Raw genomic sequence first — 27681 nt, forward strand, 5'->3', positions numbered from 1 at the left:
ACTTTCACTGCACTTTTTTCCCCTGAGTCCCTTCCTTGTATCCCGTGATGGAAGGTGGTACCGGGCATAAGATGTCGCGAAGTGACCCCTGCTCCCGTGTCGCTCACGGAGCAGTTAGGTGCCTGGGCGCAGCTTCGGTGCCCCGTCCGCCCTGCTGAGCTGGGGCTGACTCCTGGGCCCAGTGGCCACAGTGGCTGGAGGAAGGGTCTGGCTCTGCCCACAGGACCTGCAGGACTGCAACGACGAGCTGCAGGCCGCACTGGAAGGCCTGCGGGCACAGCTGCCCCCGAGTCGGCACGGCCAGCTGCCCCCGGGACACGGCCCGGCAGGTAGGAGCCCGGTGTTTTGAGGTGGTGGGTCGTGTGCTCCTTCCCCGGGCCGGGGGGGGGGTGGGGGGCGTGGGGCTGGCCAGCTGCACAGGTGGTCACAAGCCCTTCCAACCTCTTGTGTGGGAGAAGGGGCCTACCTGAGGCCAGGGTTCTGTGTGACCCCCAGAGCCCCAAGGGAGATGGAGGAGGATGAGGGGTCTACCATTTGGGTAGAAGCAAGTGGTGAAGGTTATGAGGACGTTGCCATGACCTCAGGGCAGGCATGTCCCAGGGAGCCTCCTGGGTCCCGGGGAGGGGGCCGGAGTTGGTGATCAAAGGAGATGCTCCACACAGACGGTCCTCTGGGGGAGGGGAGGAGAGAGGAGGCTGGGGGGACAGGGGACAGACAGGCTGGTCTCGGGTCTGTGACGGCTCGTACAAGGCAGGTGCTAAACCGTGTGGACCGAGGTGTGGACCGAGGCCGGCGGGCCGCTGTGGAAGGGGTCTGAGATGGGGCGGGGCCATGGCGCCTGGGAAGGGCCCTTCCACCTGCTGCGTGCAGAGCCGACGCCAAAGGCGTCACTCGGAAAAACCAGGCTCCTGCCTCCCAGGCGGGAGGTCTCGACAGGCTGCAAGCACCGCGAGGTTAATGTTCTCGGCTCCTCCTAGAGACGGCGCTGGAGGTTCTGAGGCCACAGCTGTCCTTGGGGAGGACGGGGTTTGCGCCCACCCTGGCAGCTGGGCGGGGCGGGCACTACAGGTTCACGTGCTCCAGGCTCCACGCCCCTTGCTGCCGTGGGAACCACCACGACAGCCCCGGCCCAGCAGCCCGACCGCCTCTGTGGTCACATGTCACACAGACGCAGCCCCAGAGGACGTGTCGCTCTCGTCTGTAACCCTGAGAGCATTGGGCTCCCGTATCGTCCTAAAGCTGTTACTTAAAACAGGAAAGTCAACATGGGAGCCTCCAAGGGAAACCGAGTGGGGTCTTCTGTGCACCTGGGCCCGAAGGGAGCCCCTCACCTGCAGCTGCATTAGTGGAGCTGATGGCTGTGGAGACCCACAGCCCCGCTGCCCTCAGCCAGGAGGTGTTGGCATGTGGCTGGCGAGCTGGTATCATCTGATCCCCAGATGAGTGGTGCCAGTGTGGCCATGGGGAAGGGGGTTATTGTCACCTCCTCTGTCCCTGGAGGGGACTGAGCTGCACAGAGCATGTGACCCTTGTCGAGAGCCACGATCCGTAACGCAGGGAGCAGAGAGACGGGGTCTGTGCCCAGGGTGCAGTGTCCAGAAGCCTCTGAGGTGTGGCACCGAAGGCAGCCCCAGGCTTCGTGTTGGCACTGATACGACCAGAGCGCTCTCCCAGCTGGAGCATTTTCTCTTACACTTTCCCCCCTCGTCTGACCATAGAGCTTCTCTTGGCCCTTTCAGAGGAGGAGGGACAGTCAGGACAGCAGAGTTGTGGTGGCGGGGGCCGTGTGGGTTGTGGAGTCTGGGCCGGCAGTGCATCCAGCTGGGGCCACTCCTGACGGGCGCCACTTGGCCAGACCCGGGGGCGGCTTCCAGGTGTCAGGGCAGCGGGATGCTCTCTTTCCTGAGACACGTACGCTGAGTTCTCTCAGGATGTCATTGAGCCTGTCACTCTTTTTCGTGGAAAACAGCTTGGGCGAGAGGTCAGGGTGTGTCTGCTCCCTTCACTTTCTGGCCCGTGGACCAGCAGCGGCGGTCACATGCACATTCTGAGTCAAGCCCTGGGTGTGCCCCCCAACACGCACAACGTGGGGGGCCGCTGGGCCCAGGAGGGCTGGCCGCGCTTGTGGGTTCACAGGCGCCCTTTGGGGGCGAGCTGTAAGGACGGGTGATGTTGCCGGTGGGGAGGGTCTTCTGGGCCAGGTGTAGCTCACACCCTCTTCCTACAGTCTGTCAGAGCCTCCACAGGTGCTGAGTTTGCCTGACTTTTTGTTAAGACCCCCACCCCCATGATTTGTGTGATGTAATAGAAAGTAGGGAGGGCCTCTGAGAAAAGGCGGAAGGCGAAATAAAGAATGAAGACAGAGCTTCGTCATGGCTCATCCTAAAGCACTGTCTGTGCTGTGGTCACTTTTTCCCGTTGTCCCCATCCCTGTGTGTGCCTGCCACGGTCAAGGGGGCAGGACGTGTACCCCATGTGGCATCTTTCAGGGAATTCAAGGGCCTGACAAATCTGGCAGGGAGCCTCCTCGCCATTCATACCTTTGAGTGATCTGCGTTCTGGCAAAGACTCGAAATGCCGGTTTGTAAAGATGCCAGCTTTGAGAACTCGGCGCAACGGATGGTCCATGGCCCATGTCCTCTTACTGCCAGCATTGCATTCCTCTTGCGGAAAGTGCCCGCGGAAGGCTGTGCTTCGTCCAGATGTCGGCTTGGAGGTTGGATCAGACCCCGCAGCGTCCTGGGCAAGACAAAAACGGAAGTGTCTTCTTGTTGCAGGCATTGTCACGTTTGTGGGTGATTCCGTCCCAGTGAGTCTAGAGACGGAGATAATGTTGGAGCAGGTGAAGGAACGTTACAAAGACCTCGAGATCCAGCTGGAGACCAAGGTCAGGGGGGCTGAGGGAGGCCGGAGGGGTCAGGGAGCTTCCTGCTGCTGGGACGCTTCTGCGCACACGTCTGCCCCATAGTGAGCGCGCTCAGGGGGACGGAGGTTTGCAGGGAAATGTGCATGACATTGATGTTCTGCCTCACGCCCGCTTCGGAAGCAGGCAGGACAGAAGGTATAGCTACTAATGGGAAGGAGCAGGGTCGTGGTATCCCAGCGTCACGAGGGCTGCGCTGAGGCCAGACCTCCCTGCTTACTCTGTGCTGGGGAGTCACAGCTCCCAGCTCTGTTCCAGCTGAAGCACCCTGGGACTGCCCTGCGTGGGGGGCTCCCCGGCCACCCTGGCCAGGCCTGTCTTCTTGGGTGAACATGCCTCCAGCTCCATGACCCAACTGTGGTGGGTTTTGTTGAGGGACGGTACCCACGTCTCGTCAGGTGTCACTGCCAGCGAGATGGGGCCACCTCTTCCTTGTGGTCCTGCCCCTGGGCTCCTGCTGTGGCCTTGCCCGCCAGGTCTCCAGGGGGTTCAGAGCCACTGCGGCCTCGCGGTAGGCATTGTCCCCCCTCTGCCCTCCTGCTGCTGCTGCTGCCAGGCCCCCAGCCCAGCTCGGCCCCCAGCAGCCTTTCTGCACCTGCCAGGCCTGCCCCCCTAGGCCGCAGTGAAGGTTACGGGACGTGACAGAAGCAGGCGGCCACACGGGCCCTGGGGAGCCTTTCACAGGCCCCAGCACCTCGTTGAGGCCGGGCCCCCCGCTCTTTGGATGCTGTGCCGGGCAGCCTTGTATCGTCAGGCAGATCATGTTTAGGGGCCCCTGGCTGACATCACTCACGCTTCTTTTCCCAGGTGAATTACTATGAAAGGGAGATGGAGGTGATGAAAAGGGCCTTTGCGGAGGAGAGAAAGGAGCTGGAGCGGGCCTTCAAGCTCGAGGTTGGCGTGCTGCAGGGTCAGAAGGCCGAGCTGGCGACCCTGCACCAGGAGTCGCAGGAGGCTGTCCGAGGCCTGCGGGACCGGCTGCAGCGGGCCGTGGAGCTGGAGCGGGGCCACGCGCGGCAGCTGGCCCAGGAGAGGGACCAGCTGGAGGAGGCGCTGCAGCGGGTCAGGTCCGGCACCACGTCCTTTTGGGATTTCGCGTCCAGGGTTTCTTGCTCAGAACCCGAATTTGAAATTGGATTTGGGCAAACGGCTGAGCATCACAATGGCTGTTACCTGAGGGGTTCTTGTTGGTGCAGACACGTGAGCCCTGAAAGGACAGGCTATTTTACAAAGAGTCTGACTTTTCGGTTTTTTGCACATGCGGCATGCAGGATCTTAGTTCCCCGACCAGGGATCAAACCCATGCCCCTCCAGTGGAAGCATGGAGTCTTAATCACTGGACCACCAGGGAATTCCCAAAGATTCTGACTTCAAAAATACGTATTAACTAGGGCTTAGGCCCTGAAGCCCTTTGCTTTGTAGAATTTTGACTCAGTTTACCTCCTGCCTCTGACTCGCCTGGTAGCAAGGGCAACACGGTCTCCATCGTCTGTCATCTCATGGTCCTTGGGGAGGTGGATAAAAGGCCTAAAAGCCCCAAAATAACAGGAAAGGCCATTAGTCTGGGTCAGTGGGACTGAACCCTAGAACCTGAGAATGGTGATCTGAGTTGTATCCTCTGGCTTCTATTAACTTCTCCATCTTCTGTGGGTTTTCTTTGGTATGTTTAGGTGTGTATTCTTTAACTTTTTATTAAAGTGTTATACGCACAAGAAAAATACACACGTGTGTGCAGTTGGAAGAATTGTTGATGAATTGGACATATCTGTGTCCCCAGCACAAGTCCCCCAGGGGTCACTTTTCCAAGTCAGGATAGTGGCAACCCCTGGGGGCTTTGGGGAGCCCCATTTTTTGTTCTGGGTGCTGGTATACATAAGAATGGAATTGTTGGGTCGTAGAACATAGGTGTGGTTTTCTTTTTACTTATCCTACTTAGAAAACATTGTCTATTGAATGTATAGATTTGTGTCCTATGAAAAACTCTCAGCCGTTATTCGTAAACTATTGCTTCTCCCCTCACTGTCCTCTACAACTGGATGTATGATGTTAGGTCTTTTCACTTTTCCTCCATTTCTTTCTAACTATCTATCTATCTATCTGTTTATTTAACATCTTTATTGGAGTATAATTGCTTTACAATGGTGTGTTAGTTTCTGCTTTATAACAAAGTGAATCAGTTATACATATACATATATCCCCACATCTCTTCCCTCTTGCATCTCCCTCCCTCCCACCCTCCCTATCCCACCCCTCTAGGTGGTCACAAAGCGCCGAGCTGATCTCCCTGTGCTATGCGGCTGCTTCCCACTAGCTATCTATTTTACATTTGGTAGTGTATATATGTCCATGCCACTCTGTCACTTTGTCCCAGCTTACACTTCCCCCTCCCCATGTCCTCAAGTCCATTCTCTAGAAGGTCTATGTCTTTTTTCCCATCCTGCCCCTAGGTTCTTCATAACCATTTTTTTTTAGATTCCATATATATGTGTTAGCATATAGTATTTGTTTTTCTCTTTCTGACTTACTTCACTCTGTATGACAGACTCTAGGTCCATCCACCTCACTACAGATAACTCAATTTCATTTCTTTTATGGCTGAGTAATATTCCATTGTATGTATGTGCCACATCTTCTTTATCCATTCATCTGTCAATGGACACTTAGGTTGCTTCCGTGTCCTGGCTGTTGTAAATAGAGCTTCAATGAACATTTTGGTACATGACTCTTTTTGAATTATGGTTTTCTCAGGGTATATGCCCAGTAGTGGAATTGCTGGGTCGTATGGTAGTTCTATTTTTAGTTTTTTAAGGAACCTCCGTACTGTCCTCCATAGTGGCTGTATCAGTTTACATTTCCCACCAACAGTGCAAGGGGGCTCCCTTTTCTCCACGCCCTCTCCAGCATTTACTGTTTGTAGATGTTTTGATGATGGCCATTCTGACTGGTGTGAGGTGGTACCTCATTGTCGTTTGGATTTGCTTGTCTCTAATGCTCAGTGATGCTGAGCATCCTTCCTCCTCCATTTCTTAGCCTCTCTTTCATTACCTCCGACTTCTTTTCTGTCTATGGCACATCCTGCCAGTGAGCTTTTCTTTTGACACTGACTTCTTATTTTCCAAAATTCTGTTTAGTTAGTCCTGTCTGATCATTTTTGACAGCTTCTTGTTGCTTGTCCCTTTTAAAATTTCCATCTTTTAGTTAAGTAAACATTTCATAATATTTATCCTTAGTTTGTGTCTGATAATTCCAGTATCTGAGGTTCCTACAGGATCTAATTCTGTTGTTCTGGCTTCTTCTGACTCTCATAGGGGGTCCTTTTCCACATATATTGTGGTGATCTTTGATTGTGAGCTCATGCTTACGTGACGTTTATCTCTGGGAATCCTGGGAGCTGTAGTAGAGGGTGCTCCCTGCAGAAAGGATGTGCTTTGCTTTTGCCAAGAGTTGGAAGCCTCTTAATCTGAGACCACTTTAACCTCTTCCAGGGCACTGGCCCAGTGCATGTATCCACGGTGTGGTTTCTCCACACTGGTGTAGGTGCTGGCCTCAGGGTAACCCCATTTTTGTGTTGCTTAATGCTCATGGCTTTGGTTTCAGCTTCCGGGTTTTTTTTTGTTTGGGGACCCCTGGAGGTTTCCATTACCTTCTGTGAGGACATCACACACTAGATGATCAGCTCTGCTCTGGTTATTTGGTGAGTGTGGGCAGCTGGGGTGGAGCAACGCCATCTTATTTGAGGTCCCCGAAGCTGGAGGCAGAATCTCCTGCCAACCACATACACACACACACCTGCCTTGAATCAATTTGTTTTCCATCGTGGAGCCGGAATGACAGTTCAAAACACAGACCTCATTTGTGTCACTCCCCTGCTTGAAATCCTTTGCTGCTTTGAAAATTCCGTTGACTTCTATGTCTTTATTTTTCTCTCTAGTTCCTCATGAGGAAAAGTGAAATGGTACTTATGCTTATGAAGGAGATACTTATGCTTGACATTATAAGAATAATACATAAACATATGAGGTCATGTGGCTTTGAGTACTTTTAGATTGAAAAGAAGCTAATGCCAGGTAGAGACCTGTTTAGGGGAATAAATGTCCGCAAGACCAACATGCGTTAAGGATAGACTCTCTGGGCAGCAGGCGTGGGTTTCAGGCTGCCTCCCCGTGATCTTTACTTGTCAGTTGCTCGTGTGTCACACATCGATGGGGTTACCTTCCCAGGGAGACTCTAAGAGCATCGGAAGCCAGGGGGGCTCCGGGCAGACTTGGTCCCGGCAGCCACTGTCGGTACTTGCTTTTCCCCCTGAAGGCTCCATGTTGCATCAGGTTACCCTCTGTCCACTGAGCCGGGCATCGTCCCAGGCTCCTCCTGGTACTGACCTCAGGGTGTAGGATGGCGGCACTCTTCCCTTGGGATCCGGCCTCCCCAGTCCTTGTGTTCCTCAGCTTTGTGCTGGAGTCCCCTGGGTGGAGGAGGTGGCCACTCTCCTTGCAGTGACCTCGCGAGGACTCACCCAGCATCTTGCACTGGTGCCAGCCATGGGCGCACTCACGTTTCAGTGGAGGTTATAAGATGCAGGAACAGGCCAGCTGTGAACACAAAGATCCAAGGTGCTGAATACACCAGGGAGTTGTTGATTGTGTGGCCGTTTTAGAAGCTAAGAAAGCTTTGTCTTCTATAGCTTATCTCTAGGGAGATGCAAACCAGAGCAGCTTAACACGGGATACAGGAGAGCGAAGGAAGTGGTGTCCTGCGCCCTCATCGAGGGAAGGGGAAGTGCGGCTGCAGGGTCACTGCAAGGCTGGAGTGCGTGGGGGTGACCAGCTTCTGGAGTTCCCACTCTTGATCCTTTCTTGAATTTCTCATGCAGGATCAAGTTGGATGGGCTCTCTGAAGAAAACACGTTTTTGAAAAATGAGCTGACGAGGATCCAGCAAGAGCTTGAAGCTGCAGGGAGGACAGAGGCTGCACAGAGGTAAGGGCCGTCTCCACGGTCCCACCCCGACCCCGGTCCCTGACAGGGCTCGCTCTTCGCAGAGTAAGCGTAGAAGGCATTGCTGTAGAAAGTGGGACGTGTTCACAGATAACCCGCGTTCCAGGAGAGCCGTGCTGCCCTCTGACCAGCCTTGCCAGGCACAGCGGGGCTCGGGCCTCCTTGCAGATGCCAGCAGCCACCTTCCTTCCTGAGCTCCTCGCTCGCAGAAGTAGGAGGTACCGGGTCAGCACCGCCAGCTCCAGCGCAGGCCCGCGTGCCTCTGACGCTGCTCCGCAGACACTGGTCACCCTGCAGAAGTGCTCATCGTGCTCAGGCTCGGGGGAGGCATCGAGCGTTCTCGTAGGGGCGAGAGATACTCTTGCAGCCTTTCTGGGCGAGTAGAATCTGTTTGTTCTTGTTCCGATAAGGGTTTCAGCTGTGCTTTTCTCCGAGGTTCATTCCTGGTCTGTCGATTTCAGTGAGTCAGAGTCAGGGGTCGGGGGTCTGAACACTGAGGCAGGAGCTGTGTGTGTGTGTGTGTGTGTGTTTGTGTGTGTGTGTCAAAGTCAGGGGTCGGGGACCTGAGCACTGAGGCAGGAGGTGTGTGTGTGTGTGTGTGTGTGTGTGTGTGTGTGTGTATGAGTGAGAGAGAGTCAGGGGTCGGGGACCTGAGCACTGAGGCAGGAGGTGTGTGTGTGTGTGTGTGTGTGTGTTTGTGTGTGTGTGTCAGAGTCAGGGGTCAGGGGCCTGAGCACTGAGGCAGGAGGTGTGTGTGTGTCTGTGTGTGTCTGTGTGTGTGTCTGTGTGTGTGTGTGTCCGAGTTGGGTCGGGGGACTGAGCACTGAGGCAGGAGGGGTGTGTGTGTGTGTGTCTGTGTGGGTGTCTGTGTGTGTGTGTGTCAGAGTTGGGTCGGGGGCCTGAGCACTGAGGCAGGAGGGGTGTGTGTGTGTGTGTGTGTCAGAGTCAGGGGTCGGGGGCCTGAGCACTGAGGCAGGAGGTGTGTGTGTGTCTGTGTGTGTCTGTGTGTGTGTCTGTGTGTGTGTGTGTCCGAGTTGGGTCGGGGGACTGAGCACTGAGGCAGGAGGGGTGTGTGTGTGTGTGTCTGTGTGTGTGTGTGAGTCGGGGTCGGGGGCCTGAGCACTGAGGCAGGAGGGGTGTGTGTGTGTGTGTGTGTCAGAGTCAGGGGTCGGGGGCCTGAGCACTGAGGCAGGTGTGTGTGTGTGTGTGTGTGTGTGTGTGTGTGAGAGTCAGGGGTCGGGGGCCTGAGCACTGAGGCAGGAGGGGTGTGTGTGTGTGTGTGTGTGTGTGTGTGTGTGTGAGTCAGGGGTCGGGGGCCTGAGCACTGAGGCAGGAGGGGTGTGTGTGTGTGTCTGTGTGTGTGTGTGAGTCAGGGGTCGGGGGCCTGAGCACTGAGGCAGGAGGGGTGTGTGTGTGTGTGTCTGTGTGTGTGTGTGAGTCGGGGTCGGGGGCCTGAGCACTGAGGCAGGAGGGGTGTGTGTGTGTGTGTGTGTGTGTGTGTGTGAGTCAGGGGTCGGGGGCCTGAGCACTGAGGCAGGAGGGGTGTGTGTGTGTGTGTGTGTGTGTGTGTGTGTGTGTGTGTGTGTGTGTGTGTGTGTGTGTGTGTGTGTGTGTGTGTGTTGCGGCGGAGGCTCGGGGTTGCCTGTCAGTGGATTTCTGCTTTCACCATCAGAGCCTCATCCAAGGACGGTTTGTTTGGCTTTTTTTTAATGACATTCAAGATGAGCTCGGCTCTAAACTGCCGAGAATGCGGTGTTGGTTTGATTAAAGTTCCTGATGGTGAAAGCCTGGGATCCAAAGTGGATGGTCAATAAGCGATCTCTGTTACGTTACAGCAGTTCTGAAATCTGAAAGATTTTTCCCTCCAGGAACCATTTTTCCCTAAGTTTGGTGCTGGGACCCCCTATGACCTCAGATGTCAGTGAATGTAAGCCTGTGTTGGTGTTTATGCTGCTGGGTGTGAAGAGCAGTCACATGTGCTAGAGAGATTAACGTGTGTGATTGAGGAACGTCCTGGAGGGTTTGTTCTTACAGTGCTGTCAGGGTTCCTCTGGTTCCAAAGCTGGGATCCGATTGGACCAGCAGCAGCAATAGCGTAGGACAGTGACAGAGCAGTGGCTGTAGGGTCCCAGGAGCAGGTGTACGAATCCAAGCCGCCGAGGTGACCGTGAGCGATGAGTGGTCAGTGATACTATTAACTTTGCTTCTTCAACAGGGAGGAAGTTGAGTTTTTAAAGAGAGAGAAGGAAAAGGCCTGCTCTGAGATGGAAGAGCTCTGCACACAGGTGAAGTATTGACACCTGGCATGAAGCTGATGCCACCCTCCCTTTTCCATTATTTTGAAATAATTTCAAGCTTACAAGAAGGAAGCACAGAACTTCGTTATAAAAGATTTGAGAGTGAGTTGCTGACCCATCAGCCCTCTCCCACCCCAGATTAGGAAATCAGTGTGACTGTGAAACTGCCCGATCAGCCAGCCCAGGACCTCGTGTGGCTTCAGTCCACCTGTCCTTGTTGTTAGGACCTGGTGCTTCTGAAGACTACAAGTGGCCGTTTCGGTGTATCTGGTGCTTCCCTGTGATTGGATTCAGATTATGTGTGAATATCCCCAAAGTGATGCTGTGTCCTTCTCATCCCATCCAGTCCAGGGACACAAGTATTAGTGACGTCAACTTAGATTCTTGGTCAGGTGGTGTTGGTCAGGCTTCTCCACAAAGGTGCTTTCCCCTTGGTAATTACTGAATATTTTATGGGGAAATGCTTTGACATGATGTGAATATCTTGTTCTTCATCAAACTCTCACCCCCTTGTTTTAGCATCCTCTGTTTCTTGGTGGAGTCAGTTATTACTGTGATGGTGGCCAGTTGGTGACTAATCCCAGCTTCCTTTTATATTTGTTAATTGGTGTTCTAGTGTAAGGAAGAGCTTTTTCTTCTCTCCATTTATTTATTTATTTTAATTTATTTATTTTATTTATTTATTCTTGGCTGCATTGGGTATTCGTTGCTGCGCACGGGCTCTCCCCAGCTGCGGTGAGCGGGGGCTACTCTTCGTCGTGGTGCACGGGCTTCTCATTGCGGTGGCTTCTCTTGTTGAGGAGCATGGGCTCTAGAGCACAGGCTCAGTAGCTGTGGCACATGGGCTCAGTAGTTGTGGCTCACGGGCTCTAGAGTGCAGGCTCAGTAGTTGTGGCGCACGGGCTTAGTTGCTCCATGGCATGTGGGATCTTCCCGGACCAGGGCTCGAACCTGTGTCCCCTGCATTGGCAGGCGGATTCTTAACCACTGCACCACCAGGGAAGCCCTCCATTTATTTATTCATCATTATGTTACTATCATAGATTCCTGTTTTATTCAATGGGTTATTAATATGTTACCATCAGTATTTATTTTCATGCTCAGATTGTCCCAGATTTGGCCAATAAGAACCCCCTCAGGGGGAGTTCTGGGTCCTCCTGACAGGTCCTGGTCATTCTTTGCACACTTCCTCACTTTCTGGTGCCTCACGATATTCCAGGTTCATCTAGTACTTCCCTGCCCCAGTCCTGGAAGCAGTCATTTCTCCAAGGAGCCCTTGGTGACTTTTAGTTCCGAATGGTATTTTGAGACCAAGATCTGGGCACTAGGAGTGCTCACGGCTCCTGGCATCGCTATGTCCAGGTGCAGTCAGTGCATAGAGCTAGGGAGTGTATACATATATTTATTATGCTCACATGCACATGGTTTCAGGTATACTTATTTATATATCTCCCTACTGAAAACCATGAATTCAAACTCTTATCTGCAATTCCAACATCACAGGGATAATTCTAGTTTTCTCCCTTTCCATATTTGTAACTCTTGCCTCTAGCAATGAAAAACCTGGTTTCCTCATCTTCAATAGATTTACTTAACTATTTGATTAATCCCTTTACCCTGCAGGTAAATGCCTTGTCTCACTCAGCACTGACCTCCACACTGGTCTCCCTTTGCCCCATAAGTAAATGCCTTCTGTATTTGGTCTCACTTACTGGCTTTTGGACTGAAGCACAGAAGCTGGGATGTGTCATTCTTGTTTTTGTTTTTTAATTCTTTTTAAAATTGAAATTAGTATTGATGATTGCAGACTCCCAGGTGGTTATGAGAAGTATATTACAGAGAAATACACTTTGTCCAGTTTCTTCCAGTTGTAACATTATATGGAACTATAGTATAATATTATCTGTGTTAGTTTGCTAGGGCTGCCATAACAAAGTACCACAGAGTGAGTGGCTTATACGACAGAAGTTTATTTCCTCATAGTTCTCGAGGTTAGAAGTCCAGGATCAGGGCAGGACTGGTTTCTTCTGCGGCCTCTCTCCTCAGCTTGTATACAGCTGTCCTCTCCCTGTGTCCTCACGTGGTCATCCCTCGGATGTGTCTGTGTCCTCATCTCGTATTAGGACACCATCATATTGGACTCATATGACCTCATTTTACCTTAATCACCTCTTTCAAGACCCCATCTCCAAATACAGTCACTCTGAGGTATTGGGGGTTTGGGCTTCAACATGTGAATTGGCAGGGATCAGTCCATAATGAATATCAACGACCAAGATGTCGACATTGATACAATCCACGCGCCTTACTCGGGTTTCCCCAGTTTTACTTGTGTACTCGTGTGTGTGTCATGTTCTATACAATTTTATCCCCTGTGTAGGTTCGTGTCTCCATGACCACAGTCAAGATACTGAACAGCTCCAGCTCCACAAAGATCCTTCACGTTGTTCTTTCATGACCACACCCACCGCCTTCCTGCCCACCTACCCCAGCCCCTAACCCCTGAAAACCACTAACTGCCCTTCATTTCCAAAATTGTGTCATTTCAAAATGTGGTACAAAAGGAATACAGAATACGAACTTTGGGGTTGCCTTTTCTCACATACCATAATTCCCGGCTGTGTGTCCCCGGTTAGCTTCTTCCTGTCGCTGGACACTTTTCCAAGGCATTGATGTCCCACAGCTTGTTTTGTTCTGTTTCTTAATATTTATTTCTTTATTTGGCTGCGCCTGGTCTTAGCTGCGGCACGTGGGATCTTCGTTGTGGCCTGCGGGATCTAGTTCCCTGACCAGGGATCGAACCCGGGCCCTTGGGAGCACGGAGTCTTAACCGCTGGACCACCAGGGAAGTCACCCACAGCTTGTTTTAACGCTCACCTTTTAAAGGATGGCTGGGCTGATTCCAGTTTGGGGCTGTCACAGAGGTGCCGTGAACATTCTCAGGCAGGTCTTTGTGTGGTTATAGGTTTTCATTTCATGGGATAAATGCCCGGGAGAGCAGTGGCTGAGTTGTATGGTAGTTACATGTTTAGTTTTATAAGAAATTGCCCAACGCTTATCCAGAGTGGCTGTAACAGTTTCCGTTCCTGCCAGCAATGTGTGCTTGATCGTTTCCCTACATCCTTGCCCACGCTTGTGTTGTCACTCTTTTATTTTAGCCACTCTGATGGGTGTGTACTGAGTCAGAAAGTTCAGAGGGGGCTGCAGTTGGGTATCCCCTTCCCCACGCTGGTTCTGATCTGGTAAAAAGGACATTTCCCTTGAGGGCAGGAGGACAGAGCGCTCTGTGTACTTCAGAATGGTCACTGTCTTAGTCCGCTCAGGCTCCATACAGAATGCCACAGACAGGTGGCTTAAACCACGGAAGTTTATTGCCTCACGGTTCTCGAGGCCGGAAGTCCAAGATCAAGGCGAGGCTGACTTGGTTCTGGCGAGGCTCTTCCGGGTTTGCAGACGATGCCCTCTCACTGTGTCTTCTCATAAAGTCACTGTCCTATCAGATTAGGACCCCGCCTCTTGAGCACATTTAACCTTAATTACCTGCTGCAAGCCCCGTCTCCAGACACAGCCGAGAGTTTGTGGACACAGTTCCGCCCACAGTAGCCACTTTGTTTCGGGCTCCAGCCGTCAGCTCCTGGTGAGCTGTGACTCTCTTTGCCCGTCTCTCCAGTTTTCAGGGCATTGATTTGCCCTGTGACCTCAGTTCTCTGATGGGTCTCAGAAGAGTGGTTGAGTTTTCAGTTACTCAGCTTTTTCTTGTTGGGAGGATGGGAGTGACGACTTCCAAGCTCTTTACAGGCCAGACCAGAAGCCAGAAATGGGATTCTGCGTGTTCACTGTCAGGACATAGAAGTACAGTGGATTTTCACCTGCCAACCTTGTGTCCTGACACCTTGCTGAGCTCTTACTCTTTCTGGGAGTGTTTTTATTTATTTTTAATTTTTATTATTATTGTTATTATTTTGGCTGCGTTGGGTCTTCGTTGCTATGCGTGGGCCTTCTTTAGTTGTGGCGAGCGGGGACTCCTCTTCGTTGCATGTGTGGGCTTCACATTGCGGTGGCTTCTCTTGTTGCAGAACACGGGCTGTAGGTGCACAGGCTTCAGTAGTTGCAGCCCGCGGGCTCCGTAGTTGCGGCACGCGGGCCCTTGAGTACACGGGCTTCAGTAGTTGCGGCACGTGGACTCTAGAGCGCGCGGGCTTCAGTAGTTGTGGCTCACGGGCTCTAGAGCACAGGCTCATTAGTTGTTGTGCACGGGCTTGGTTGCTCCTTGGCATGTGGGATCTTCCCGGACTGGGGATCGAACCCATGTCCCCTGCATCAGCTGGTGGATTCTTTTTTTTCCACAGAATAAAGCACTGCTTTTACATGGGTCTCAATCTGAAATCCACAAATGCTAGTAAGTCAGTTTTTAAATGTTTTAATTTGTTTCAAAGTTAAACCCAAGACACATTGACTTCATAGGAAATCCACTGAGAAATGTTTTTCTAGGCTGAACACCTCTTTCCCTTTAGTCTCCCCCAGCAGAGCATGTACATGTTAATTACTTTACTGCTGTCCCACCACTATACCAAGATCACCTAAACTGTGTGTGTAGTATTCCGAATGTTCTTAGTTATACCCTAATTTCACTAACTGCAAAAGATTTTCTGGGATAACCTGTCACATGAATTCTTTGGCTACTTTTGAAGATGAAGTCCGAAGAACTCTTAAATGATTCTCCTTTGTGGGGGTGGGTGGTATTTTATAGGCATTAGCAACTAGCACCTGGGGCTGTGCTGATCCCATCTGGCATCACTGGGAGACAACCAAAGAATCATATGATGAAACAGCCAACTGAGTGACTCAAAACTGAAGGTTAAATTTAAAGAAAACACTAATTTAGAGAAGAAAAGGTCATCCTAGAGGAACTCGTTCTAAGTAATCAATCATTATGCCTCTGTGTGTGTGTGTGTGTGTGTGTGTGTGTGTGTGTGTGTGTGGAAGGCACAACCAGATGGATTCAGTGCAGCCTGGCAGGCAGATTCTTAACCACCGCACCACCAGCGAAGTCCTCTGGGAGTGTTTTTGTCACCTCTGGCTTCTCAGACCTCTGCTGTCCCCTGGAGAGACCCATAGCTCTCGCCCCAGCCGGCTTCTTCCTGCGCCTGGCTGATGTGGTGGGAACATCCGGCCCTGGGGCGACAGTGACGCGCCCAACAGCTGTGTGTGGACGCCGCTCTGAGGCACGGAGGGCTGCAGACCCTCGGCCTCCAGAGCGGCTGCTGAGGAAAAGCAGATGAGCGAAACGTGGTTTGTGTGAAGGTGTGTGACAGCCGGTTGGAAATAACGCACTTCCGTGTGTCACCTGCTGGCTGCTGTTTCATCCCAGGCAACACCGTCCAGGGTCCAGCATCCGCTGCCCGCAAAGTGGGAGATTTTATCAGTGTGCTCCCCCCACCGAGAGCCTCGGATTTTGTGTTTAATGACAGTGATTTGAAGAGAATCACGTGCCTCAAGTATAACGAGGGTTTTTTTTTCCCTTCAAATTGCTTAAGATAATGTTAGAAATAACCGTGGGAGAAACAAGAAAACCATGCCAGTTCTCCAGAGCAGTGGTTGGATGTTGATGCGCTGTGAGCACCCCTGGTGCCCAGCCTGCTGCTTCTTGGATGGACCAGAGTTCATCCTCTGCCCCGTGGCCAGAGAGCCCATCACTCTGGGGACGCTGAGCTCCTCACCCACTAGTTTCTAGTAGTAACCCCACCCTGCTAGCTGTGATGACCAAAATGGTCTCCAGACATTGCCAAGCGTCCCTCGGGGAGCAAGAGTGTCCCTGGTTGAGAACCCTGGAATGCTGTTGGTTTAAAAAAATAACTTTTTGTTGAGAGTCCGCCTGCTGATGCAGGGGACACGGGTTCGCGCCCCGGTTTGGGAGGATCCCACAGGCCGCGGAGTGGCTGGGCCCGTGAGCCATGGCCGCTGAGCCTGCGCATCCGGAGCCTGTGCTCCACAACGGGAGAGGCCACAACAGTGAGAGGCCCGCGTACAGCAAAAAAACAAAAAACAAAAAAAACTTTTTCATCTGTGTTTTATTCCTTTTTGTTCTAGAGTCAGAAATGCAAGGATGAATTGTCCCAGCTCAACCACAGGGTCCTGCAGCTGGGAGAGGAGGCCTCCACCCACCAGGCCCAGAGCAAGAAGAATCACATCACTGTTCAGCTGCTGACACAGAGACTGGAGGAGGCGGCATGCCGGGAGGAGCTGCAGGTGAGTGGCCGGCGCGGCAGGGAGGGGCAGACAGGCTGGCCTAAAACAGATGAGGAACAGCCCTGATGTGCCTAGAGGTAAAGGGAGGGACTTAACAAGCAAGCCCTGAAAATATGTGGACTTAAGCAGCTTTTACAAAGCCTGGTATCTAGAAAAAGTAGTAGAGAGGAATTAAACCTTGATGATAGGAGAGTAAGTTGGTACAACCTCTCCGGAGGACAGTATGGCAAAATATACGTCAAGAGCATCAAGAACGTCCGTGCGCTCTGGCTTCATGGTTCTGCTAGTGGGAACTTTACTGAAAATTGTGTACGGACTTAGCTGGAAGTATTTTCATTGCTGTGGTATTTATAATAGCAAAACAGAATTGGAATCAGCTTTAAATCATCGACAGTATTGAATTAGTCAGTAAATGATGGTGCAGCCATTAAAAACCATGTTTCTGAAAAGTATTTAACACTCAAGATATAATAAGAGGGGGAAAGCACAGCATACAACGTCTTAGTGACAGAAGTCCGTGCGTGTGGAGGGAGGGCCAGGAGATACAGCAGAATGTCGGGTGGGGTCCTCGGGCTGCTGGGATCATGGATGAGTTGAATTTTGTAATTTTTGCTTTTCTGAAGTTTCTGCATTAAACGTGTATCACATTGCTAAGATACTTCTTATACTTGTGAAATTGATTTTTAAAAAACAGGATAACCAAATCCAAAAACTTGAACTTGAACTTGAACACGTGACTCAGGAACGTCAGAGCCTGAGACTGGCACAGTCACAGCTGAGAGAGGCCCTTGAAGAGAGTCGGGACCAGGTGGGTGTGTGCGGTGGTCCCAGCCCGGGAGGGGTCAGCCTTGCCTCTGACAGCCTGGCCGGGACTAGTCCAGCCAGGGGCATCGTTGGTCTGCCTCAGGTCACCCGGCTAGTTGGGCATCCGCCAGGCCCAACTGAGTCAGGCTCAGTCCAGGGTCGGGTTGAACTCAAGTGAAGAGCTGCGCCTGTTCCTCACGAGGGGAGGAGGCCATAGCAGTGCCTCCAGGTGTGCCCTCTACAGATGGAGGGGCCAGGGAACGCGGCAGGTGGCCTCTGAGGTCCAGGCCAACAGGGCAGAGCAGCCCCCGAGGTGACCCCGCTCCGCGCCCCCAGTGGAGCCCAGGTGTCACATACCTGTGGCTGTTCCACCTGCTCTCCTGCCGCAGCATTTGTCCAGCGCGCATCAGGCTCAGGGGAGGCAGGGAGTTCGTGGTCTGGTACAAACAAACATATGTGAGCAGAGTGGGCCCAGGAGGGACGGCGGGTGCCTGACAGCGTGAGGTTCAGGGACACAGGGCTGGTTCTTCTGAGGAGTTTGAACAGGAGAAGGGAGGTGACAGGGTGAGGTGCCCTAAGGGCCACGGGCCCAGTGTGGACTCAGACCTGGGGTGTGCTTGGAGGGCCAGGGTACAGCAGCGGGAAAAGGGCCGTGGGAGAGGGTCTCTAAGCCGCATGCCTCTGCCCAGCCTTTGGACCAGGTTCCCCAACTGGCCCCTGGCCTGACTCCTGGACTTGGCTGTGGTCACCTGGTGTGAACAGTCACTTCTCAGATGGCCCGGGGCTGCAGAGGGGTCGGTCTGGGTGCGGGACCCCCCACCGGGGCCTTATGAGGTGCTGTCAGGCTCCTGTGGGCTCAGCCCCCCGCCGTAAGCAGGCACTTTCCCCGAGGTGCCGCCACGTACTGGGGGCTCCCTTCTCTACTTTTAGTGCCAAAGGAACCTTGAGAAATTGCCTGGGCTAGATTGAGCCTTTGAGGCTAAGGAGTCAGACCCATCTGCTGGCAGGAGGGCTGGGCTGCCGGAGGTCTCCGTGCCCGCTGGGCTGCCCAACATTCAGCCGCCGTCACGGCAGGAGATACTGCACTTAGGCAGGCTGCTGTGACATGAGCTGGCGTCCCCTTTTGTGCTTTAGACGAGGACCCCCGTGAAACACACCTGTATGAAAGTGGAGAAGGGAAGTAAGGAGCTTCCAGGGCACCTAGGGACCCTCTGGGTGTGTGGAGGTGAGGTGCACACAGAGCCATGGGGGAGGGAGGGAGTGGTCACCGGTGCGCCATGAGTGGTTCCAAGGTCACAGGTCCAGCAGGGGAGCCAGGCGTCCAAGAGGGCACTTACAGGGGTGCCATGGACTGGGGCACCCGCACCGGCCTCTCCACGGCATGGGGTTCTCGAGGTACAGCAACCAGGTGCCCCCAGAAGAGCATACAGGTGGCTAGGCTTCTGAGGCCGGTGCCCAGGAGTTCTGAATATCACTTCCCCACATTCTGCCAGTCCAGCTTGGATTCAGGGCAGGAGGGGCTGCTGTCTGAGGGCATCCAGAACGCGAAGGCCCTGGCTTCCCGGCTGCAGTGGCCCCACTGCTCTTCTGGGGACATCCCCCTCCTCACGTGGCAGTTGAGCAGGGCTCTCCGGAGGCAGCCCAGCCTGCACCCGCACCTCACTTCACAAGGAGGGGGCTCAGGGCACTCAGTCGGGCGGTGCTGATGTACCACCCAGCCAAGTGGAGAGCGGGTGGCGAGGAACCTGGGCAGGGGGTGTGAAGAGCACTTTCGGGTGGGTGGGGGCGCAGACATGGGCCAGAGTGACTGCAGAGTGACCATCTGAATCTCGAAAGTCGGGAGGAGGCTACATCTGGTGGAGGGTGTGTGGGAACTATCCTCCCCTCTCTTCATCCCAAAGAGCACGGTAGCTGCCCTGCTGGACCCGTGTGTATGGGTGTGTCTCTGGGGGGACCCGTCAGACACGCAGTGACACGGGACGGTGAGGGAAGTGGGGCTGCGGGCTCACAGCCTCGCCCTTGCCTGGCATGGCCAGCGCCCTCCTCTCCAGCCTGCCCTCGGCAGGACCCCTGGCAGAGCTGTTGCCTCTCCTGTCTGTGGGGTCTCAGGGAAGTTCTGTGTGTTCCAGACGAAGCTGCCAGAGTCCAAGTGATAGAAGTGGTGTTGAGATCCGGCCTCCCAGGTGGTCCGTCAGGGGAAGTGGCCAGGCTCTGGACAGCTTGGTACCAACGCCCCAGTGGGTTCTGTGCCCAGGGAGCGGGTGCTGAGGTCCATCCACACCTGCTCCCAGCCCCTCGCTGATCACTGTGTAACCCACCTCTGGGACCCCGGCCGCAGCCAGGTGTCAGGAGCGTGAACTCTTCACTTAGAGGAAGGTTGCCGTACACAGCTGGCGTGGGTCACAGTATTAAAGGAATTACACCCCAGTAATGTACCCGGAAGGTAAACATGACAGAAGGTTACGTAACCCGGCGGGAGGTCACGTGGAGGATTACAGGCCGGCCTTCCTGGCTCTCACTGTGCAGAAGCGCCAGCTGCGTGGAGTCTGGGCGTCAGGATTCAGCTAAACGGGCTCTTTAGGAATCGTGGGTTTTGCTGCAGACACTTTCCTTGTGGGGTGACCTTAAAGGTAGGGATGCAGTCTTCTGTGCCTGGTAGTGACCCGGCAGCTCTGGGCAGTCACCCCAACACTGGGTGCCTTCTCCCCGGGCAGCTGTACGGGGCCACCACGAGGCTGAGGCTGGCCCAGTCCCAGCACGCCCACGCGGTCCAGCAGCTGCAGGAGCAGATGGAGCAGCTGGTGCCTCGGGGCCGCGTGGCTGAGCTGCAGCAGCTGCTGGAAGGGGAGCGGCAGGCGGCTCGGCAGCTCCAGGTGGAGGAACGGGTAAGTGAGGACAGGGGCCCGAGGGCCGGCTGAGGGTGACGGGGAGGGTAAGGTTGGCTCTCTGGTGACGTAGCCAAAAGCTGCCCAGGTGCCCAGGGGAAGATGGCCCCGCAGATGTCCCACTACGTGAGGACTGGTTTATGGAAGCTATGGGACCCAACTTTCCCTGAGAACTGGGGGGCGTTGAGCAGCTGACCCAGAAGGCACCCCAAAGCCCCCAGTCTGTCTTCCGGGCTGCATGTGTCTGCAGCCAGCCACACAGCCACACACACTGTCCCCGCTTCCAGGCCTGAAAGATGGTGCTAGAGGGGCCGTGAGGGAGGTGATGGGCAGGGTCCCTGCCTGTGTAGCCCTGTGAGAGTACAGGCAGATGCAAAGGTCCTGAGGTGGGCTGTGCTCGGCATGTTTAAAGGTAGCCAGGGAGTGGGGGGCGGTTGGACAAGAGGTCAGCGCAGTGACAGCACAGACTTGGGGAGCCCGGCTGTGTGCCAGGTGCTGCCCTAGGCATCTAGGCACATAGAAGCAGAGTCTCAGCCTCAAAGGGCAGCAGGACAGTGGCTCAGAGCACGCACTGCAGGGATCTGGATCCTGGCTGCACTACCCCAGCCGAGCTACCTCAGGCCAGTTAACCTCTCTGTGCTTCCGTTTCTGTCAACTTCTGGTGGCAGTGGTTCCCACCTCAAAGCACCCTCTCAGGCACCAGTGAGTGAGCACCTTAAAGTGTAAGCCTGCGGGGCACATCTTGGTCCTCAGAGTTCGTGAGGTGGGGGTGGGGGTGGGGCCAGAGGGTGAGGCACCTTCACGAGGGAGGAACTGGCGCAAGCCTGCAAAGGTGGGTGAAATTCGACGTTTGTAAAACAAATTCTAATGAAGACTAGCCTTTCAGCATTGTGCAAAAACGTTATGCTGGAGAGACAGTTAAGCTGTGAGAGATTATTGACAAAACAAAGAAATTTAGTCAAATCCTTTAGAAAGACTAACGTGTTTGGGGAAACTCACCTTTGAGTCATTTAGGACTCAAAGGACAAATCCTAGCACAAAGCAGTCTGCTGATCTGCTTAGACTGCAATGAGAAATGCAGCTTTGTGGCTTGTGAGACATTTCTAACCGTCCCTCTAGGGATGAAAGGTTATCCACACACTCAGATTTGCACACTTCAGCTAATTTCCATTCTAAAGTAAATAAACCCGTGATGATTCTTTTTAAAATGTACAGTGTTCGTCTCTAACCTCCTTTTGTGCAGGAAGCACATGAAAAACAGCTGAAAGCCGCAGAAGAGCGGGTGGAGGAGGTGGAAATGATTTTGAAGAACGTGGAAGCGCTCCTCCAAGAGAAAGTGCGTGAGCTGAAAGAGCAGGTGAGTGATGACGCCTCGTTTGGGCATTCAAGTAGCTGATCAGGGAGACATAACCCAAGAGAACCCCATGTCCTGTGGAATCGCTGAGAGGGGGAGAGGAGAGGCCATTGCTGCCCTAAAAGTTCTACTTGGAGCTACAGGAAATGAAACATGAGAATCTGTAGAAATACTTTTCTTACATAGCAGTCAAGTATGGTTCATCTGCGGCATCCGGAGCTGCAGGTCCCCGGGCAGCGTCACTCTGTGCAGGCCACCGGCTCCTGACCACCCCCGCATCTCTGCAGCCCCTCCCCTGCCGGCACTGCCATCCTCCCACCCTCTCTGTCCCTGGTCCTCACGTTCCTTCCCAGCAGTCAGACTCGGTGACTCCCGCAGTCACTCCTGGCAAAACCTCAACCCAAACCCCAGGTGAATCCTGAGGCTCCTTCCTGCACGTGGAGGTGCCAGGGTGGCCGGGGAGCTGTCCCAACTACACCCTCGCCCCCACTGCCCTCTGCGGTGGGCCCTTTCCCTCCTGTCTCTGACCTCCAGCACCTCTCCCCTCAGCTGTGCTGTGTGCTTGTTTCACTGGAAGACCAGAAGTGCCCAAAGAAATGCATGTGCCTGTGTCCCATCCCCGCTGCCCCAGCCCTTCCCTCCTCTGGAGCCTTGTCTCAGTACCACCTTCCAGAGCCCTGGTCCTACCAGCTCTCTGCTCCTCTTTACAGGAGTCCTTCAGAGCTGTCTGTGCCCTCACCTGCCCGCCCAAGTCCAAAACCTTGGAGTCCTGATGGACCCCTTCCCATCTCATCCTTCAGCTAGGCCTTCAGCGTGGGATACAGAGCCCCCATCTCTTGGGTCCTAACAGCTGGTGTCCTTGTTTCCTTTGATGTGCTTTCAGCGGCAACAGTCACCTTCAAATGTGACGGAGGTGTTGGCCCTCCTCCGCTCAGAAACCTCCAGTCTTTCCACATCCCTCAGAGTAAAAGGCAGTTTTTACAGTGGTCTTCAAGGTTCTGCAGGACCTATTCCCCTCCCCTTGGCCCCCTGCCCAGCCAGCATGGCAGCTCTGACTTCCTCACAGGCCTCCTGGCCATTCCTGTCATCCCCACATGTGCTAGCTCTGCGTGCAATGTCCATGCTGGACAGCCTCGCTGACTTACCCGGTGCTTTATTCAGCTCTCTGTCCAAATGTCAACGTACAGAGAAGCCCTCTCTGTTCACCTCAGTCTCAGCTGTGCGTGCCCTCCTGGGTTTTCTGTTAGCAGGTCCCACCACCCAACACTGGTCCACCACCAGTCCCACCATCCAAAACTGCGAGCTTGGTTCTGGTCTCCTTCCATTGGAATACATGCCCTGTGAGAGCAGGGCTGTTGCTAGGGCAGCACCTGGCCAACGGAGCTGCTCAGTTAACTACTTGAGTGAATGTATGTAGTGCTGACTCACGAAGCGCAAATCTGGGACCCCTGTGTCTTAGCATCCTGACTAGTGTGGCCTGTAGCTCCAAGTAGAACTTTTAGGGCAGCAATGGCCTCTCCTCTCCCCCTCTCTGTAGCTGCCTCTACAGCTGCTGTGTGTGTAGTGACCACAGTGCCTCATTGTGTCCTGGGTGACGGGATGGGCCTGCAGAGCACACTGAGATGAGCCTAACATTTTGGGTACTCTTGACAATTTCCTTCCTTTTTGAGGCCTACAGATTTTGGTCTTTTTGTCTTCATTTTATGGTAAAAATCAATTTGTGCAAAATTGGCTTAAGTTTTCTCTACCACGTAGTTCATGAGATTCTCAATTTCCTCTCTCCTGCCAGGATAACAAAAATTGTCATTACATCCAATATTTGCTTCCAATTTGTTAAGAATCCCCAAACTGTGGTTTGAACAACGTGGAAGACTGGGAGGGGCAAGCTGGTAGCGTGGCATTTCTGCATTAGATTCACAGTGCAGTGTGGCTTTCTCCCCTGTCCAGTTTGAAAAGAATACACGATCTGATTTGCTGCTCAAGGAGCTCTATGTGGAAAATGCTCACCTAACGAAAGCGCTTCAGGTCACTGAAGAGAAGCAACGAGGTGCTGAGAAAAAATCCCGATTCTTGGAAGAAAGAGTTAGAGCTCTCAACAAACTACTCAGTAAGATCGCTTCAGCATCTCTCTCTGTGTAGACTGCTTTTCTTCCTGGAGTTCATTTTCAAAGAACATCTTTTAAAAGTAAACCACTGTGATGCCGTAACTTCTATGGCTCATTGGCCGCACACCCCTGGACAGATGAGGATTATGACTCTCTGTTCGCCCCACAAGCATTTAATGAAGGTCGACTATGTGCCAGATGCTGGGGAAACAGACATGTTGGAAAAGACTATATATTTTTTAGTGGTCCCTATGTAAAATTCCTAAATTTGCTGCTTACTAGTGGAACAGGTTATGGGGGCTCTCAGCAAGGTAAATGGTAAAATAGTTTTAATGTTTGACTTCTGACCTTGGCTACAGAGACTAAAATGCAAAGTCAGGGCTCTGCAGTTCTGCCATTTCACTGTTGCTGCTCTGGTTGAGTCACTGGCATTCTCCATAGTGGGTGGATACAGACACTCCAGAAATGCTTCACTTCCTGTGACTGTCAACTGGCGATGAGGGGTAGAGGAGGGGAAGCCCCTTTGTTGGGGTCAGCTCCACTGCAGGGATGTTTGGACAGTGCTTGTTATTTTAGGGCTGTGGACTCAGGGAGGATGGTTTCTATTGTGAATGCAATCTTTTCCTCATTGAAGTGTCATCACACTGGAAAGTATATTATATGTAAAAAAAAAAAAAAGTATAGTTTTATATCCAAAATATACATAAATTATGGCCATTTGGTTTATCAGAGTAAACTACTGTAGTATGAAGAGTCACTGTATTTGCAATAAAAGTTCTTTTCTATTAAAATTGATTTCTAAGTGTTTTTTTGTTGTTATTTATTTTTGGCTGCATTGGGTCTTCATTGCTGCGCTTGGGCTTTCTCTAGTTGTGTCGAGCAGGGGCTACTCTTCACTGTGGTGAGTGGGCTTCTCATTGCGGTGGCTTCTCTTGTTGCGGAGCACAGGCTCTAGGCTCTTGGGCTTCAGTAGTGGTGGCGCACGGGCTCAGTAGTTGTGGTTTGCGGGCTCTAGAGTACAGGCTCAGTAGTTGTGGCGCGCAGGCTTAGTTGCTCCACAGCATGTGGGATCTTCCCAGACCAGGGCTCGAACCTGTGTCCTCTGCGTTGGCAGGCGGATTCTTAACCAGTGCGCCACCAGGGAAGCCCCTAAGTATTTTTTAAACTATAAAATATTTCAAAGATATAGAAAAACAGTTTCATAAGAAACATTCATATGTATTACATAAACATTCAGATGTATTAAAAACATTGTTACAACATTTTGGATAAAAGCGCAGTCCCTGTTCTACTGCATTCAACCTTCCTGGAGGCAACTGCTGTCCTGAAGCTGCTGCACCTCCCCACTCTCTGTCTGTACAGTCATTGTACATGCTTGAATGCGAAAAACCTTAAACCACTGGAATAGATGGAAAGATCAGATCCTGGATAGGAGGACTCAACACTATAAAGTGGGTTCTTGTATCCACGCACCTGTGGTCAATTAATCTATGACAAAGGAGGCAAGGATACACAATGGGGAAAAGTGGTGCTGAGAAAACTGGACAGCTACATGTAAGAGAATGAAATTAGAACACTCTCTAACAGCATACACAAAAATAAACTCAAAACGGATCAAAGACCTAAATGTAAGGCCAGAGAGAAAAAACTCTTAAGAGGAAAACATAGGCAGAACACTCTTAGGGAATTCCCTGGTGGTCCAGTGGTTAAGACTTAGCTCTTTCACTGCCATGGGCCCTGGGCTCGATCCCTGGTCGGGGAACTAAGATCCCACAAGCAGCACAGCACAGCCAAAAAATAAATTAAAAAAGCAAAACAAAACAACGCTCTTTGACATAAATCGCAGCAATATCTTTTTTGATCCACCTCCTAGAGTAATGAAAATAAAAACAAAAATAAACAAATGGGACCTAATGAAACTTAAAAACCTTTTGCACAGCAAAAGAAACTTTAAAACAAAAAGACAACCCACAGAAAGGGAGAAAATATTTGCAAACAAAGTGACCAACAAGGGATAATCTCCAAAATACACAAACAGCTCATGCAGCTCTGTGTCAAAAAAAACACAACCCAATCAAGAAATGGGCAAAAGATCTAAATAGACATTTTTCCAAAGAAGATATACAGATGGCCAAAAAGCAAATGAAAAGATGTTTAACATCACTAATTATCAGAGAAATGCAAATCAAAACTACAGTGAGTTATCACCTCACACCAGTCAGAATGGCCATCATCAAAAAGTCCACAAATGATAAATGCTGGTGAAGGTGTGGAAAAAAAGGAACCTTCCCACACTGTTGGTAGGACTGTAAATTGGTACAAGCCTATGGAGAATAGTACGGAGGTTCCTTAAAAAACTGAAAATAGAACTACCATATGATCTAGCAATCACACTCCTGGGCATATATCCGGAGAAAACCATAATTTGAAAAGATACACGCACCCCAACGCAGCACTATTTACAATAGCCAGGACATGGAAGCAACCTAAATGTCCATCAACAGAGGAATGGATAAAGAAGACGTGGTACATATATACAATGGTATATTACTCAGCCATAAAGAAGAACAAATAATGCCGTTTGCAGCAACAAGGATGGACCTAGAGATTATCATACAAAGTGAAGTAAGTCAGACAGAGAAACACAAACATTATGATATCATTCATATGTGGAATCTAATTTTAAAAATGATACAAATTCTGTTTACAAAACAGAAACAGACTCAGATTTTGAAAACAAACATATGGTTACCAAAGGGGAAATGTGGGGGGGGTGGAGAGATAAATTAGGAGCTTGGGATTAACATACACACACTACTATACATAAAATAGATAACGAACAAGGACCTACTGTATAGCACAGGGAACTCTATTCAATATTCTGTAATAACCTATATGGGTAAAGAATCTGAAAAAGAATGAATATATGTATATGTATAAATGAATCACTTTGCTGTACACCTAAAACTAACACAACATTGTAAATCAACTCTACTCCACTAAATTAAAAAAAAAAAAATGTAGGTTCTTCTAAATTAGAATTTAAGACCAGAATGACATCTGGAATATCCCAAATATTTGGAAACTGAAATTACCCACAAAGCAATGAAGAAATTAGAACATATTTTGAATTAACTGAAAATGAAAACATTAAAATTTGTGGGGGTGGAGTAAAAGTGGTACTTAGGGGAATATTCATAGCACTAAGTAACTGCATCATAAAAAAAAGGTCTGAAATCAGTGACCTCAGCTACCACCTTAGAAAAAGAGACAATTAAACCCAAAGTAAGCAGAAGAAAGGAAATAATAAACATCACTAGGAATAAGGAATAGAAGAACAGGGGTTGGCAAATTTCATGCTGTATGTGAAAGCTAGCTCCATGGCCTGCTTTTGTGCTACAACTGAGCACTGAGCAGCTGTAACAGAGACTATGTGGACTGCAGTCTAAAATAAAGTTTGATGACCCTAATAAACTAAAAGACAAAAACTCTATGATCATCTCAACAGATGCAGAAAAGGATATGACAAAATCCAACATCCATTCCTGATAAAAACTCTCAGTGAACCAGGAATAGAAGGGAACTTCCTTAACCAGATAATGGGCATCTACAACAAACTCAGAGTTATGTTATACTTAATGGTAAAAGACTGAGTGCTTTCCACCTAAGATCAGGAACAAGATAGGGACTTCTGTTCAAACCACTTTTATCCGGTACTCTCCTAAAGGTTCTAACTAGTCCAGTTAGGCAAGAAAAAGAAATAAAAGGCATCTAGATTAGAAAGGAAGGAATAAAACTTTTGATTCACAGAAAACATGACCATGGCGTAGAAGACTTGATATAATTTACAAAAAAGCTATTAGAACTAAAAAGTGAGTTTAGCAAGGATGCAGGACACAAGTTCAATATCAATTGTATTTCTATTTATAAACAATTAGAATTTGAAATTCAACAATACCATTTACAACAGCATCAAAACTATGAAATGCTGGCAAGAGATATGATAGACCTGTATACTGAAAACTACAAAATATTGCTGAGACAAAAGGAAGAAGACAAAAATAGCTGGGC

The 27681-nt window shown here is 51.3% G+C and overlaps 1 protein-coding gene across 1 annotated transcript in view; it reads left to right on the top strand.

Annotated features, from left to right (window-relative positions):
• Positions 1-24358, top strand: part of NINL (ninein like) — a 107152-nt gene extending 82794 nt beyond the window's left edge. Inside the window, exons 14-23 of the mRNA XM_060122365.1 lie at positions 224-329; positions 2778-2887; positions 3731-3990; positions 7794-7898; positions 10132-10201; positions 16304-16462; positions 17157-17270; positions 19981-20151; positions 21395-21508; positions 23453-24358. Coding sequence (XP_059978348.1) covers positions 224-329; positions 2778-2887; positions 3731-3990; positions 7794-7898; positions 10132-10201; positions 16304-16462; positions 17157-17270; positions 19981-20151; positions 21395-21508; positions 23453-23644 — 1401 coding nt within the window. The 3' untranslated portion in view covers positions 23645-24358. The remainder of the gene's footprint in view (positions 1-223; positions 330-2777; positions 2888-3730; positions 3991-7793; positions 7899-10131; positions 10202-16303; positions 16463-17156; positions 17271-19980; positions 20152-21394; positions 21509-23452) is intronic.
• The last annotated feature ends 3323 nt before the right edge of the window (positions 24359-27681 follow it).

This window comes from Lagenorhynchus albirostris, chromosome 15 (genome assembly GCF_949774975.1).
Source record: "Lagenorhynchus albirostris chromosome 15, mLagAlb1.1, whole genome shotgun sequence".
NCBI lineage: Eukaryota > Metazoa > Chordata > Mammalia > Artiodactyla > Delphinidae > Lagenorhynchus > Lagenorhynchus albirostris.